Source organism: Schistocerca serialis, chromosome 1 (assembly GCF_023864345.2).
Source record: "Schistocerca serialis cubense isolate TAMUIC-IGC-003099 chromosome 1, iqSchSeri2.2, whole genome shotgun sequence".
NCBI classification, from domain to species: Eukaryota; Metazoa; Arthropoda; class Insecta; order Orthoptera; family Acrididae; genus Schistocerca; species Schistocerca serialis.
This window is the reverse complement of record NC_064638.1, coordinates 852,383,281-852,398,681: the sequence shown is the minus strand read 5'-3', so window position 1 is coordinate 852,398,681 and position 15,401 is coordinate 852,383,281. Positions and strand designations below refer to the sequence as shown.

General features: G+C 44.6%; 1 protein-coding gene across 1 annotated transcript in view; it reads left to right on the top strand.

Annotated features, from left to right (window-relative positions):
* The window catches only part of LOC126458389 (cytochrome P450 306a1), a 374,739-nt gene extending 359,961 nt beyond the window's left edge, over positions 1–14,778 (top strand). The window contains exons 7-8 of the mRNA XM_050095385.1: positions 5,815–5,989; positions 14,278–14,778. Coding sequence (XP_049951342.1) covers positions 5,815–5,989; positions 14,278–14,456 — 354 coding nt within the window. The 3' untranslated portion in view covers positions 14,457–14,778. The remainder of the gene's footprint in view (positions 1–5,814; positions 5,990–14,277) is intronic.
* Positions 14,779–15,401: the final 623 nt, after the last annotated feature.

Below are 15,401 nucleotides of genomic sequence, written 5' to 3'. Positions count from 1 at the left end.
TTGGTGTATATATGCAGACTGAAGCGACGAATGAAAATTCGTACCAAGGCTGAGATTCAAACCTTGTTCTCTTGCTCACTAGGCAGATGCACTAACCATTACGCCAGACCTGCACAGTGGTTTTGCACAATTGCACGGAATACCCTAGCACGCCTCCCTTCTAAATCTAAATTCCCATTACATTCATCACTTCAGGCTGCATATACACATCATACATGTTTGCGACTTGAAACGTCCCTGGTGCGATATAGTTTCAATCGTTCGATGCTGAGGCGCTATTCCAATACAGCTGGAGAGCCTCTGCAATCTTGTTCGACTTTAGACGGAATTCCGAGTGTCCATAGGCGCGAATGGAAATTTGTATTGAGAAGTATGCGTGCTAGGGTATTCCGTAACATTGTGCAAAGCCACTGTGCCGGGTTGGCGTAGTGATCAGTGCATCTGCCTCGAGAGCGGAAGATCCGGGTTCGTATCTCGGCCTTGATACACCAGATACGTTTCACTTTTATTTACAAAGCATAGTCTCCAGTCGTTCTGGAAATATGGATACTTATGTTTGTATGTTAGTACACGTTGGTTGTTAAAGATTAAAAAACCAGTGTTTCTTTATAAAATTGGCATGTAATTGATTTACGGTGTTTCTGCCTCATATTCATTGGCTTGCTGAATATGTGAATCAGAGACAGAAACATGGTAAAAAACATTACATACCAACTTTATAAAGAAATACTGTTTTTTTAATCTCTAACAACCAAACTGTGCTAACATACAAACATATGTATCCATATTTTCAGAAAGACTACAGAATATGTTTTGTAAATAAATACGAAACACCTGTGATGCAAAATTCTCTTTAATTAACTGCAGTAAAATTAAGACGGGGAAACTAGTGATAACATATTGCAGATGACTGGGACCAGCTGAAACTTGCTGTGCATTGTCGTAGGAACTTTCCTCGCACACTGGAAGACCTCAGAGGGCGCTATATGGAAGACCGAGACAAGCCTGAGGAGCCCTTTCAGGACAGCATGCTAGTTGGATCCACATGCTAGAAATGATATCCAGAGCAAGTTTTGAATTCACATATTTGCAGTTTCGAACAGATTCCCTTTATTTTGTTTAGAGGTTTGCTTTTATTTCACAGTGTCGTTAATTGCTTTAGCTTTTTCAGCATTGTTCTTTCATTCCTCGCTGCACTTGCATTTAAGCCCACACACGTTCGTTGATACACAGGTGGTAGAATCTTTTTCTAATCAATTTAAAAGAGATAAAACGCTCTTGCACTTGTTTTATTGTCTATAATTACATTAAGTGATATTAATACTACAGTAAAAAAAATCACACACTAGGGTTTTTACGAGGGTAATCCCAAGAGTAAGGTCAAAAATGGCTCTGAGCACTATGGGACTCAACTGCTGTGGTCATAAGTCCCCTAGAACTTAGAACTACTTAAACCTAACTAACCTAAGGACACCACACACATCCATGCCCGAGGCAGGATTCGAACCTGCGACCGTCGCGGTCGTGCGGTTCCAGACTGTAGCGCCTTTAACCGCTCGGCCACTCCGGCCGGCTAGAGTAAGGTCTCCTATTTTCTTATAAGTACATAGATCTGTTTATTTCTACAATGGTTTACATCAGTTTACAGCTTGAACATTTAGCTATTTTTCGACATAATCACCATTTCTGTCGATGCATTTTTATAGACCCTGAGGCAGTTTTTGTATGTCCATGTTATACCAGCTCGCCGTCATGCAGCGAAGAAGGATGACGCCCCTGGCGTGATTGTTGCTTGGTCTCAGGTGTAAAGTGGTATGCTCAGGTTTCGTCACCCGTGACAATTGAGTCCAGGAAGTTGTCCTGTTTGGCTGCAAGGCGGTGAAGAAATGCGCGGGAAGCATCAACTCGTTGCCGAATGTGGTCCTGAGTCAGGATGAGTGGCACCCACCTTGCGCACACCTGCCGGTAGGCCGCCTGGTGTGGCCGAACGGTTCTAGGCGCTTCAGTCTGGAACCGCGCAACCGCTTCGGTCGCAGGTTCGAATCCTGCCTCGGGCATGGATGTGTGTGATGTCCTTAGGTTAGTTAGGTTTAAGCAGTTCTAAGTTCTACAGGACTGATGACCTCAGATGTTAAGTCCCATAGTGCTTAGAACCATTTGAACCATTTTTTAACCTTCCGGTAGTTCAATGCTTCCGTTAAAACTCTGTGAGCGGTGCCTCGGGAAACCTGAGGAACCAGCGTGCAGAAATCATCCAGGGTGATCAGCCGATCTTCGCACATGCTTTACTCAACCTTCAACACTGTCTCGTCAGAAATTGACGGCCTCCCGCTCCTTTGTTCGTCGTGAATTTCGGTCCGACCAGCTGCAAACTCTCTACACCACTTACGAACATTTTGGACATCCATGCACGACTCACCATACACTTCCGTCAATTGGCGATGGATTTCAATCGGCGCAGTGCCCTTTGCGTACAAAAACCGAATAACTGCGCGCAATTCGCACTTGGCGGTAACATCCAACGAGAGCTCCATTCTCAACGGCTGCCAAGCCACGACTGAGCGCCTCAGCGCGGCGTGCGCATGCTTACACACAGCGCGTGAAGCACTCTTCATAACTGTGTGACCAACTGCCACATAAACAGAGTTCTGTACTTATAAAAAAATAGGAGACTGTACTTTTGGGATTACCCTCGTATAAATTCTTGCGATATAAACTGTTGCCATATGTGATTTAAATGTATTCCGCATTGGCCAACAATGATACAAATGAATGATTAAATCTACACAACAGAGAACCAATATTACCAAAATTGATTTTCTATAAAAACGCCAGTACTATGAAAAGAGACTCTGCAGGTCAAAGTGTGGAATCATCCCGTTGTCGGAATTCATGGTGTTATACAAATTTTAACAAAATTCAGCTTTTTTCACTGCTCGACCAAACTCAGGAGCTAGTTACCTACAACAAAATTAGAGGAACATCCAGAGACAACAGGATGAATAATAGATGACAATTTCTTTTAGCCTCTGGACTACCTTTTAATCATTTTTTTTCGTGTAGGTTGCCATAGCCATAAATTTATTACAAGACAATTCCATTTTTCGTCTTGGTATTGGCCTGTTAGAATACAGCTCTCTGTATTGTAAGAAGAATTTCTGTTGTGTCCTTCAGCTTCCCCGGTAGAGCTGGAATCGATTCTGGTTCAAATGGCTCTGAGCACTATGGGACTTATCATTTGAGGTCAGCAGTCCCCCAGAACTTCGAACTACTTAAACCTAACTAATCTAAGGACATCACACACATCTATGCCCGAGGCAGGATTCGAACCTGCGACCGTAGCAGTCGTGCGGTTCCCGACTGAAGCGGCTAGAACCGTCACAGCGGCCGGCTCGGCATGCGTTAATCCGATGTGATGTTGAAACACACTTCCAACTGTAGTGCACAGAGATGAACAACTTGCTGCCAATGAAGTTACCACTGTATTTTCAATACATAGTAACCAGCGTATTTGTTTTCTTATCCGTTGTACCCTTCGCGACAGTAGAGTTGTAGGAGGACTCCAACATTGTGCCAGTATTCAACACAAAGATGTACGGTGCATTCTGCCTTCAGATACGGAGTCCGTCATCTCTTATTGACGACAACTTCTGTGGTCCATAGCGGCCGGTCTCCTTCCTTCTCACAAGTTTTATCACACAAAAAACTATATCAGCTGCATATTACGGATTGCAATTCGTGTACATTACCATTAGCCCCGAATCGGATACTGAATTCGAAATTAATTATTAAAACAATCTAAAAAAAAAATGGTTCAAATGGCTCTGAGCACTATGGGACTCAACTGCTGAGGTCATTAGTCCCCTAGAACTTAGAACTAGTTAAACCTAACTAACCTAAGGACATCACAAACATCCATGCCCGAGGCAGGATTCGAACCTGCGACCGTAGCGGTCTTGCGGTTCCAGACTGCAGCGCCTTTAACCGCGCGGCCACTTCGGCCGGCAAAACAATCTAAACAGACGTTTATTACAACGTGACCGGTTTCGATCACCACATGATCATCTTCAGACCTTCAAAACTGTAATATGACATAGGATATAAATTAGAGAGACACAAAAAATGAACTTAAAATTAGCTATAAAATTATAGAGCATAGATATTACCCATATTGATGGACAATGGCTGTACACGGAAAAAGAACCGCTGAATGACCATAGTTAACCGCTGGAGATGGCAGCGCAGGTATTTCTTAAATACTGGAGTCTCCGCCTACTGCTGACAGCATGATGTCAGCATTAGCGAATCAGGCATAAGTTGAAAGAATTATATTCAAAAAGATGCATTTATTAGTAAATAGAACGTCAAAATTACGTAGAATAATTGTATAATAAAGAAGAAACAGCTTGTTACTCCAGCTATTGTCAAATAAATATACTAAGAACTTTAAAAATGAAACAAATAGACATCACGTTCGTTGTGTATAGGCTGTTCTCTAGGGGCGTGCTGGAAAAATAGTTAAGATGTTGTCGGTTTCTATGGTAACGGCGTACGCTGTTTCAAAGGTGCAGCAGCAGGACGATTTCCAAAAAGATGGTGGTGAGTATCGATAGATGATGTCCAGCACATGACATTCCATAGATGTACGAAATAGTTGCTTACTAAGGAGATGATAGATTCTGAACTCGGGCGGTTTCCATTGAAACATTCACAAACGTCGATAAATGTAGCTCAGTAGAGAACGTTCCATAGCTGTAGTCCCAACCTGTAAATTAGGTACTTAATTGCATTGAATAATTTCCGCGTGCGTGAAAATGAAATCTTCAACGTGAAATCGCAGTAGTTTAGCGTTTAGAAATGACTTATCTCTGAACATCGCCTCAGGAAGTCAACGGAGATCCATATCGTATTCAGATCTTACTCAACAAAGTACGAGGGTGAGTCAAATGAAAACCTTAAATTTGTAATAACAAATCGAAATTTCTCGCCGTTATCCTGTAAGTTGGTAAGCGTGCTACAAACAGCGTACAGAATGGCCTGTAGGTGGCAGCATAGTGCAGATGCACACATACCGTCGCAGTATCAGTATAAGTTGGCCGCACCACTTGCGACTTGCACCAGGGAAGAACAGCGTTCTGTTATCAGGTTTTTGCGTAGCGAAGGTGTGAAACCTATTGAAATTCATCGACGAATGAAGGTTAACCACGGTGATGCATGATTGTCACAGCAGCAAGAATGATTGGCAATCGAAGCCGCGGGGTCCAAACGATACATATCGAACGTGCGATCGTAAATCAATCATGCAACTCTGGTGGCGGGCATTATGAGTATGTTTATGGTGGTCACTACAGCAATGAAAAAATAAGAGGGTTACAAAAATACTTGCAATTGCAAAGGAGACAACTTACCTTACTCGTCGTCGGTGTTGTGGCCAAGTTAAAGTCCATTACGGTGGTCTGGATGGCGCCATTCCTCATCACTAAGTGATTTCCATATGTTTGGACAAGTCAAAGACGCAATGGGAGGAAAGAACTTCCGTTCTGATGAAGAGGTACGTCACGCGGTGCATGAGTGGTTGCGCGGACTACCAAAAGAATTTTTTCTAAAAGAATGTATGCACTTTGTAAGCGCTGGAGGACTTGCATTGGGCGTGGGGGAGATTATGTTGAAAAGTGATACAGCTTTGTACCACTTCTGCACAATAAATAATATTTCAAAAAATACTTAATTTTTTCATTTGACTCACCCTCGTATTAATGACGTAAATGTGGAGGGAGAACCGTGGAGCGCGCTGAGTGCGGTGTCTGTCCGCAGGACATGACGCTGGGCGGCTTCCACGTGCCGAAGGGCACCATGGTGCTGCCGTTGTTGTGGGCCATCCACATGGACCCCAAGGCGTGGACCGAGCCAGAGCGCTTCAACCCGGCGCGCTTCCTGGACGACGACGGCCACGTAGTGCGCCGCGACAACTTCATACCTTTCCAGACAGGTAAGAGGAGCTGCTGCTCACACTACTTCCTTCTTTTCGTTTCTCGGCTTTCCTTCCTTTTCAACCTTAGGGTGTACATTGGTAGTCATTGCACAACATATCATTTCCTGGTTTCGTCTGCGTGCTGCTCATGCGCCGGAGCCTATTTCCGTGGTCAGTGGAAAAGAAGGTCCCTCTAACCAGGAGATGATGGCTTGATCTTTTCCTAATGCTCGAAAATGGATTGGGAAGGGGGTCTATTGGCTCTGACTTTCCATTTTTGGAGAGAAGCTTATGGAAATCCTGCAGCAAACAGCACTTTACAGAAAGCTATAAGCGAGATCAAAAAACGGCCAATGGAAGCGTCCGATCTTGGGTTTGACTGGTTGGAACGGCTAGATTTTACGGGAATTTAGAGGAGCGAAGTCAGGAGTTGACGAGATCCTTCGCGCTCACCAAAGTTCCTATTTAAATACTGAAGAATTACAAGAACCAGAAGTACTTTCCGGTTTGTGGGGTAGAATTCTGTTTAGACCTATTCCATTTTTCCAGACGATTGTTGCCTTTTAGTGAATTTGCAAATTCTCGATAGGAAGAGACATCTTACACAAGGGAGTCCTAGGAGGAATAGTCAGGAACGATGATTCTAACTAAAAAAAGTCTAGTAAACATGGGCTCTGAAGTGCACATGAGCACTTCTTCGTCGTCGATGCTGTGAAACACATTTACACTGATGCGCCAAAGAAACTGGTATTGGCATACGTACTCAAATACAGGGTGATTCTAAAGTCACTATACATTTCAGTGATATAGTAACGGAATATTTATTTCTTGCGAGTACTACGACAGAATGCTAACCAAAGAAGAACAAATCGCTGTTGGTTCTGCTCTTCTTCGTGGAATGACGCATTAACAGGTGCGGACAGACTTCGCCCGTCGATTCCTGAAAACAGGCCCCACCAGGCTTGCTATCAAGACCCTAGTCAATAAATTCCAGCGTACTGGTAGTGTTGCAGATGAAGAACGTCCAGGGAGGCCGGCCATAACGCCAGACACCGTGCAAAAAATGGCTCTGAGCACTATGGGACTTAACATCTGAGGTCATCAGTCCCCTAGAACTTAGAATTACTTAAACCTAACTAACCTAAGGACATCACACACATCCATGCCCGAGGCAGGATTCGAACCTGCGACCGAAGCGGTCGCGCGGTTCCAGACTGAAGCGCCTAGAACCGCTCGGCCACATCGGCCGGCCAGACGCCGTGCAAAGTGTGCAGGATGCGATCACACATAGCCCTTCCATATCTACCAGTAGACTTAGTAGAGAGCTTGGTATTCCTCAAACCATTGTATGGAGAGTTCTTCGTTACAAGCTGCACAAACGTGCGTACCATATCCAGATCGTACATAAGCTTGAAGCGGAGTACTACGCAGCCAGACAAGCTATGTGTCATGACCTGCTACAAGCTGTGGAAAATGATAATTTGATGCAAAATGTCTTGTTCAGTGATGAAGCTACATTTCATACCTGTTGACACGTGAACAGACACAGCTGCAGAATCTGGGCAGACGAACAACCAAGTGTGCTGCAGGAGTGGCAACGGGACACAGCAAAAGTGGATGTGTGGTTAGGGATAACGAGGTCAACAGTGTACGGGCCTCCTTCTTCGCAGAACAAACCGTTACTGGAACCACATACCTAGACATGTTGGAACAGTTTTTGAAGCCCTAGTTGATATCTCATGGGATGATGGATACCGTTGTTTTTCCAACATCATGATGCACCACCCCTTTTTGCCCTCGTCGCTCGGGATTATCTGAATCAAGCATTTCCCGGCAGATGGATTGGCCGTGCCTCTCCACGGATGTGGGCGCCCCGCTATCCTCACTTGACACCCTTAGACTTTTTTGCATGGGGGTTTATCAAGTCTAAGGTATACCAAGTGAAGTTCCGCAGCACTGAACACTTAACACGGCGAATTCGAGCCGCAGCTGCTGAGATTACACCAGATATGCTTGGGAAGGTTTTTTGGTCTACAGTGGAGCGCTGGGGGGCGTGCCTAGACATGCAAGGTGGTCACATTGAAATGCACTGAAATTATGTCCTATTGCAAAATAAGTTGCAGTGCCATTACATATTGGTTAATAAAATTTGTTTAAGTACAAAATGTATAGTGACTTTAGAATCACAGAGCGCTGCGGGCGGCAACGTCTATATAAGACAACAAGTGTCTGGCGCAATTGTTAGATCGGTTACTGCTGCTGCAGTGGCAGGTAATCAAGATTTCAGTGAGTTTGAACTTGGTGTCGACGCACGAGGTAGCGATGAGGTGCGGATTTTCCCGTACGGCCATTTCACGAGTGTACCTTGAATATCAGGAATCCAGTAAAACATCAGATCTCCGACATCGCTGATCCGGAAAAAGATCCGGCAATAACGGGACGAACGACGACTGAAGAGAATCGTTCAACGTGACAGCAGTGCAAGCGTTCCTCAAACTCCTGCAGATTTCAATTCTGGGCCGTCAATAAGTGTCAGCGTGCGAACCATTCAGTGAACATCATCGATATGGATTTTCGCAGGTGAAGGCCTACTCGTGTACCCTTGATGACCGTACGACACAAAGTTTTACGCCTCACCTGGGCCCGTCAATACCGACATTGGACTGTTGATGACTGGAAATATGTTGCCTGGTCGGACGAGTCTCGTTTCAAGTATCGAGCGGATGGACTTTTAAGGGTATGGAGACAACCTCATGAATCCATGGACCCTCCATGTCAGCATGGGACAGTTCAAGCTGGTGGAGGCTGTGTAGTGGTGTGGGGTATGTGCAGTTGGAGTGATATGGAACCCCTGATACGTCTAGATACGACTCTGACAGGTGACACGTACGTAAGCATCCTGTCCGATCACGTGCATCCACTCATGTCCATTGTATATTCCGACGGACTCGAGCAATTCCTGCAGGACAATGTGACACCCCACACGTTCGGTATTGCTACAGAGTGGCTCCAAGAACACTCTTCTGGGTTGCCTTGCAACGTACTGTTCAGAAGAGATCTCCAGCCCCTCGTACTCTTACGGATTTATAGACCACCTGCAGGATTCATGGTGTCAATTTCCTCCAGCACTACTTCAGACATTGGTCGAATCCATGGCACGTCGTGTTGTGGCAATTCTGTGAGGTCGCGGGACCCCTGCACGATATTAGGCAGGTGTACTAGTTTCTTTGGCTCTTCACTGTATTTGCTTTCCATATTATGAGAGATGGTAGTATGGACCAAACCAAGAAAAGATGTACAGTAGGTATGTCGTTGACAAAGGAAGATTGAAGTTCAATGTCCCCTCCACGTCGAGGTCTCTAGAGACGCAGCACAGACTCGTGTTGTTTCAGGGATGGGGAAGAAAATTGGCGCACTCTTTCAAAGGAATCATCTCGGCATTTGCCTGTGTAAGATAAACAATGGAAAACCTAAATCTGGGTGGCCGTAAGCGGATTTGAACCGTCGTCCTCCCAAATGCGAGTCCAGTGTGCTAACTACAGCGCCACTTCTCTCGTTAAATATCCAGTAAACATGGGTTGCATATATTAAGACCTACGAGCACTTTTACACCTTGTAAGTTTATCGCCTGGTTCGTCTGTTCAAAGATAGTGAATGTTTGCCCACTGCCAGGCGTGGTCCTTGTATTACTGCGCGTTATGTTCCATGGCTTATAACTCGAATTTATTTCAGTGAATAGGCCCGATAATCTATTTTATTTACGGGCGAATGTAACCTATTCACAAAATTACTATAGAAATTAATTAGGAACGCAACTGACAACGCTAGACTGGCGAATTACCATGAGACAATACGTACAAGACGGGAGCTCTTAACACTTTCTGGTTGCGTTCTCGCTTCCCGAGCACACGGTCCCGGGTTCGATTCCCGTCGGGGTCAGGAATTTTCACCTGCCTCGAGATGACTGGGTGTTTGTGTTGTCCTCATCCTTTCATCATCACTCATGAAAGTGGCGAGTTTAGACTGAGTAAAGATTGGGAATTTGTACGGGCGCTGATAACCGCGCAGTTGAGCGCCCCACAAACCAAACATCATGATCATCATCATCATTTAACACTTTCTGAAATTGCCAAAGATTGCTTTTCTTAGAATTCTTACTTGGATTAAATAATCAGCATAACACCTCTATTAATAATGGCAACAACGATGATCATGGGGTTAAATTATTTTCCTCGGGTTTAGTTGAGGGGAAGCAGCAATTAAAAAAGTTTACTTTTGCTGAGATTCACATTTATTTTATTCTAAAGCAGAAAAAACACTATAGTGACAATTAGCCTCTATATTGAAGCCCACAGAGTGGTAAGACCTTCAAAAACTTTTCAATTAGTTCTCTAAAGATATATGGCTATAGTCACATATGAGTTATCGATGGGACAGGGGGTAAAATACGCACACTGCACTCATTAACACAACAAGCATGCTACTTCAGATCCACGCCTATGCGGTTAGCGCAATATTGGACGCGTACCAAAAACTGTGTAATGTTACGAGCAAATTATGTAAAGCATGATCTCAACTCGACTATATATAGCTGGCAAACACGTACTATCTAATTCCTTGGCTGTTCACTTCTTTTTATGAAACCACTAGTGGAAGTACATGCAACTGATTAAATTTGTTTGGTCAGTTTACGTTAAACCGAATAATATTCTCCCAGTAAATTCAGTAGCAACATGAAGGTACACGATGAAATCTGTTCACGTGGACCCGAATCTGATACTGGCATACGAAGACAAGGGGCGATGGGGAGAAAGGGGAGGGGGGGGGGGGAGGTCCTATTGGTGCACTAATATCTCTCTCCGTACACTTGTAATGCAAGCAGATTGTGACAGAGTGCAATCTAGGGAGAGTTAAACTATTGTACCAGTGGTAAAATGACCATGTGGTTGACCACTATTCACAAAAAGAAACATAGAAAAAACAAATAATAATGTCAAACAAAAGGTCGCTGGCTGTGCTCGTACTCTATTATTTAACTTTGCAGTGTGCGAAATGCCACATGGAGACAGAAACTACACAGGTTTAATCTAACAGGTAGCACTGGGGTGCCCACGTGGCTGGGTAAATTCACAAAGAAACCGGCACAAATTAAATAAAATTTCCACGCAAAACGGCTATATCCTGACAAATATTGAACTGAATAAGCTTCTACTGGCACGAAGTTACTTACCAACGTAATCTGAGCCACGTTAGAATAGACAAATGGCGAGAACATATGGTCGAACACAAGTCACAAAGAAAACACCAAAAATTCGATAAAATTCCCCTCACAAAAATAGTATGGTTACAATCATATTCACTCAATAAACTTTAGAACACAATCAGAAGCACACTAGCTTGAGCTCTGAGCGCCGTTAGGCAAGTTCGCGACAAATGGCGCCGGCATATGGACAAGAACTGCATACAAAGAAAAGCCTGAAATTGATAAGGTAATGAACCAAAAGTATTCCGTTCCAGCAACAGAATGAGATCACACAAAACGAAACATTGAGAAAACGCCCTGCAATCGAGATAAGAGTGTGAACTTATGGTCCACGCTACACATTAACACGCGACTAAGTCTCCTTCTTTTACCATCCAATCCACTAAATTTTGATAATTAAGACATCATTTAAAGTTACTCTGACCAAACTGACTCTGAAAGAAACTTATTAGCGTTCTGTACAACTAAACAACACATTCCAGTACCTTCTATTTACTGTAATGTGGGGAGCCCCTTAGAGCTACTACGTCCTCACCGTTCACCAGTCAGCCCAAGACTGCCTCGTGTGACGAAACTAGAGGGCAACGGTTCTCTAGTCAGACCGAGTAGAGGGAGTTGGTCCTCCTCGGCAGTGACCATCCTGATACCTTCTATTCTGCTAACTTGGTTTATCTTTGTTGCTAGTTTCCCTCTGCTGAACTTGCTTACAAGATTAAGTTGGTACAAACTCCACTCTACTACCACTATCTCTCACTTTTTTACACTCAAACACACTAGACTGGAAGCAGAGCGGAGAAGAAAAGGAGCGTTACATGTAAATTAAACACAAATGAGGCCACCTTTTCAGCCACCAGGCGTAGTACGTCAATAAAAAGGAGAATGGTTATTGAGAACTTTTAACATTGGAGCGCGTCAGCAATCGTGAATAATTTAATGATTATAAGGAACACACCTCGATTTCAAATAGAAACCGGATATCGACCTAGGTTTCGGCGCGGATAACCACGCCTTCTTCGGAACACACTAAAACCACAAACTGCCTAAAGAGGCTTGGTTCAACATTAATACTGAACGCCCAAAAGGGCAAATGATTCGAATAAAATGTAAAATAAACAGTACGTGTGTGCCATGTCAAACAGCTGTACTTAGCTCAAAGGTCAAAAGCGTGCTTCCTCACCCCAGCCAACTTTCGGTGGGCTGCGGGTTCTCAGGTAAACTGAGGTGGCGCCGGCAGCTAGGCTGTGAGAATGTCAGAAAGGAACGCGCACATCTGAGAGCCCGCGGCCCATCGAACGTTGGCTGAGGTGATGAAGCACGCTTCTGACGTTCGAGCTAAGTACAGCTATTGACATGGTACACACGTACCGTTTATTTTACATTTTATGCGAGTCTTTTACCCTTTTGGGCGTTCTGTATTAATGTTGGACATTGCCTCTTCAGGAAGTTTGTAGTTTTAGTGTGTTTCGAAGAAGGCGTGGTTATCCGCGGCGAAACCTAGGTCGACATCCGAATTCTATTTGCAATCGAGGCGGATTCTTTATAATCATTAGAATGGCTATTGATATCCCAGCTAACGATACCAAATAACCATTTAATGAAAACAACAACTGGACCGAAACAGCAGTGGCGCTTCAACCTTGGCTGATATGCAGAACTTCTCTTCCACTGAGCAAGTGCTCATAGCTCTGAAGCTATGCACTCCAGAGCCCATGTTCACTGGAAATTCTTTTCTGTTTTTTCTCAGTAGTACCTCCTCCCAAAATACGGAAAGCAAAGGGCTTACTGTAGAAGAGATCTGTTTCACAGTATCGAAGATGAAGAAGTGCTCTTAACTCTTACGTTATGCATTTCAGAGCTCGTGTTTACTAGACTATTTGGTTCGAATGATCGTTCCTGTCGTATCCCTGAATACTAACCATTACTCCTGGGACGCCCCGTATAAGAGCGTGGAACCGTTAGTTAGAGGAAGTGTTCACTTAGCGAAACGGAACTAGCAGGATTTAATTTAAGCATATAGATTCCATTGTGTCTGGAGATTAGAGAATTGTTTTTCCGCATGTCTTTTACCTGTATATGTTTAACTGTATTCCTCTATAGCTGCGTGGATGTTTTCGGCAGAAGTTACAAGGAGTCAGATGGAGATTCCAGTCAACTGGCTAGAGTTGGAAGTCTTTCTGAATGCAGTTGAACTGCTACAGGGCTTTTCATACTAACATTGGAGTACTGGAAGGCGTCCCATCAGCACAACTGTAGCGGGGCAGAGAATTAATTCGGGTCCGCCAAGAAACGCTCAGAGTAAATCTATAGAATAAAACGTCACGTAATTTGTCTGTCGTGCGATTTCACGCCACGCCACGTAAGCTCTGAGGATCGGTGGACTCGTTCGATGCACTCTTCTCGCTGCTACGTCCTGTCGAACGATCTACATCTGCGTAACATCTGTAATGTACATTCAGCTGAACCAGCTTACTGTTGTCCGGAAAGGGAGAGGGGTGCTGGAAGAAGCAAAGCTGTGACGGCGGGTAGGAAGGTGTGCCTTCGTAACTCAGTCGGTAAGAGAGTTTCCCGCGATAGGCAAAGTTCCTGGGCAGAGCGCCGTTCCAGCACACTGTTTAAATGTGACAGGAAATTTTGATAGGAAAACATTGCGTGAAGTTTTATTATTCAATGTCTCTTCAGACCTGGAACCCTGGACGAAACGACATTAGCTGCGGTAAGTGGCCAAAATGATTATTTCACTCTCCAGACGAGTGTGCGCAGTTTTGAAACTTTATGGAAGATTAAAACTGTGTGTTGGACCGAGACTCGAACTTGGGGTCTTTATCAGCGTGCATTGTGGATTTGGATATGTGGTAATGTGGGCTAGGTTAAGCGCCAGAAAATACAGCTGTGTACATTTCGAGGCTCCGGAACGACATGTTGTGCTGTGTATACATGATAAAGAAACGGAGTGGTGCCGCTTGGCTCGTTCGCAGCGTTGTTACCCGCACCTGTTGTAGCCTGTCAGTGGGAGCGCTGAGCGCTGTGTGCGTGCATGTTGCAGGGAAGCGCATGTGCGTGGGCGAGGAGCTGGCGCGTGTCGTGCTGTGGCTCTACTGCGGCGCGCTGCTGCAGCGCCTGCGCGTCTCCGCCCCCGACGCCGCCGCCGGGCCGGACCTGCGCGGCGTCTGCGGCATCACCCTGACGCCGCCCCCGCAGCCGCTGCGCTTCACCCCCCGCTGACCGCCTCCACCCGCGCCATCTTCTCTGCCCTCTCTCTCTCTCTCTCTCTCTCTCATCGCTTAATAAAGAAAGTCATATGTATCCACTCACTGGCTCGATAATCGTATTTGACCGAAAACTCCCTTTACAACATCCCACATCTGCCCTGGATATTTTGCCATGACAGCATCATGTGACAGAAAAAAACAGCTTTTCTTTTGATTTTCTTTACCTCGCCTCCGACAAGTAGTCAATTTTTTTTAAGACTATAAGAAGAGGGTAGCATTTATCTGTGACGAAATGTATACATTTCTTTAATAAAACGCTACATATGTACAATGAATGAATGGTATTAACTGTGTCTTACGTTTATGTAAATATTCAAAAAACATTAACGCCTACCATTCGCAACCTAATGGAAAAGAACTGACTCCTTATCCATCTTCACGCAAAATCCATGCCCCGGCCTTTACTGACTGTATTACTTTTTGTCCTTTTCCTGACATTTGCAATATCCCATGGCTAGTGCATGAGAAATAGAGGATGTATCAAAAAGAATCATCCGATTTTGCACGTCTATATTTCTGAAATTAATAAATACACACAATGAATTTTGGTTTTTGATGAATGGGGAACTCAAAAAGTTTTTTCTTTCGTACCATTTCATAGGTGTTCAATGTGGCCACCTTGAGATGCACGATATGTGTCATTGCGGTATTAGCCCGCAGCTCATGGTCTCGCGGCCGCGTTCTCGCTTCCCGAGCACGCGGTCCCGGGTTCGATTCCTGGCAGGGTCAGGGATTTTGACCTGCCTCGAGATGACTGGGTGTTTGTGTTGTCCTCATAATTTCATCATCATTCATGAAAGTGGCGAGATTGGATTGAGCAAAGGTTGGGAATTTGTACGGGTGCTGATAACCGTGCAGTTGAGCGCCCCACGAACCAAACATCCTCATCATCAGTGTG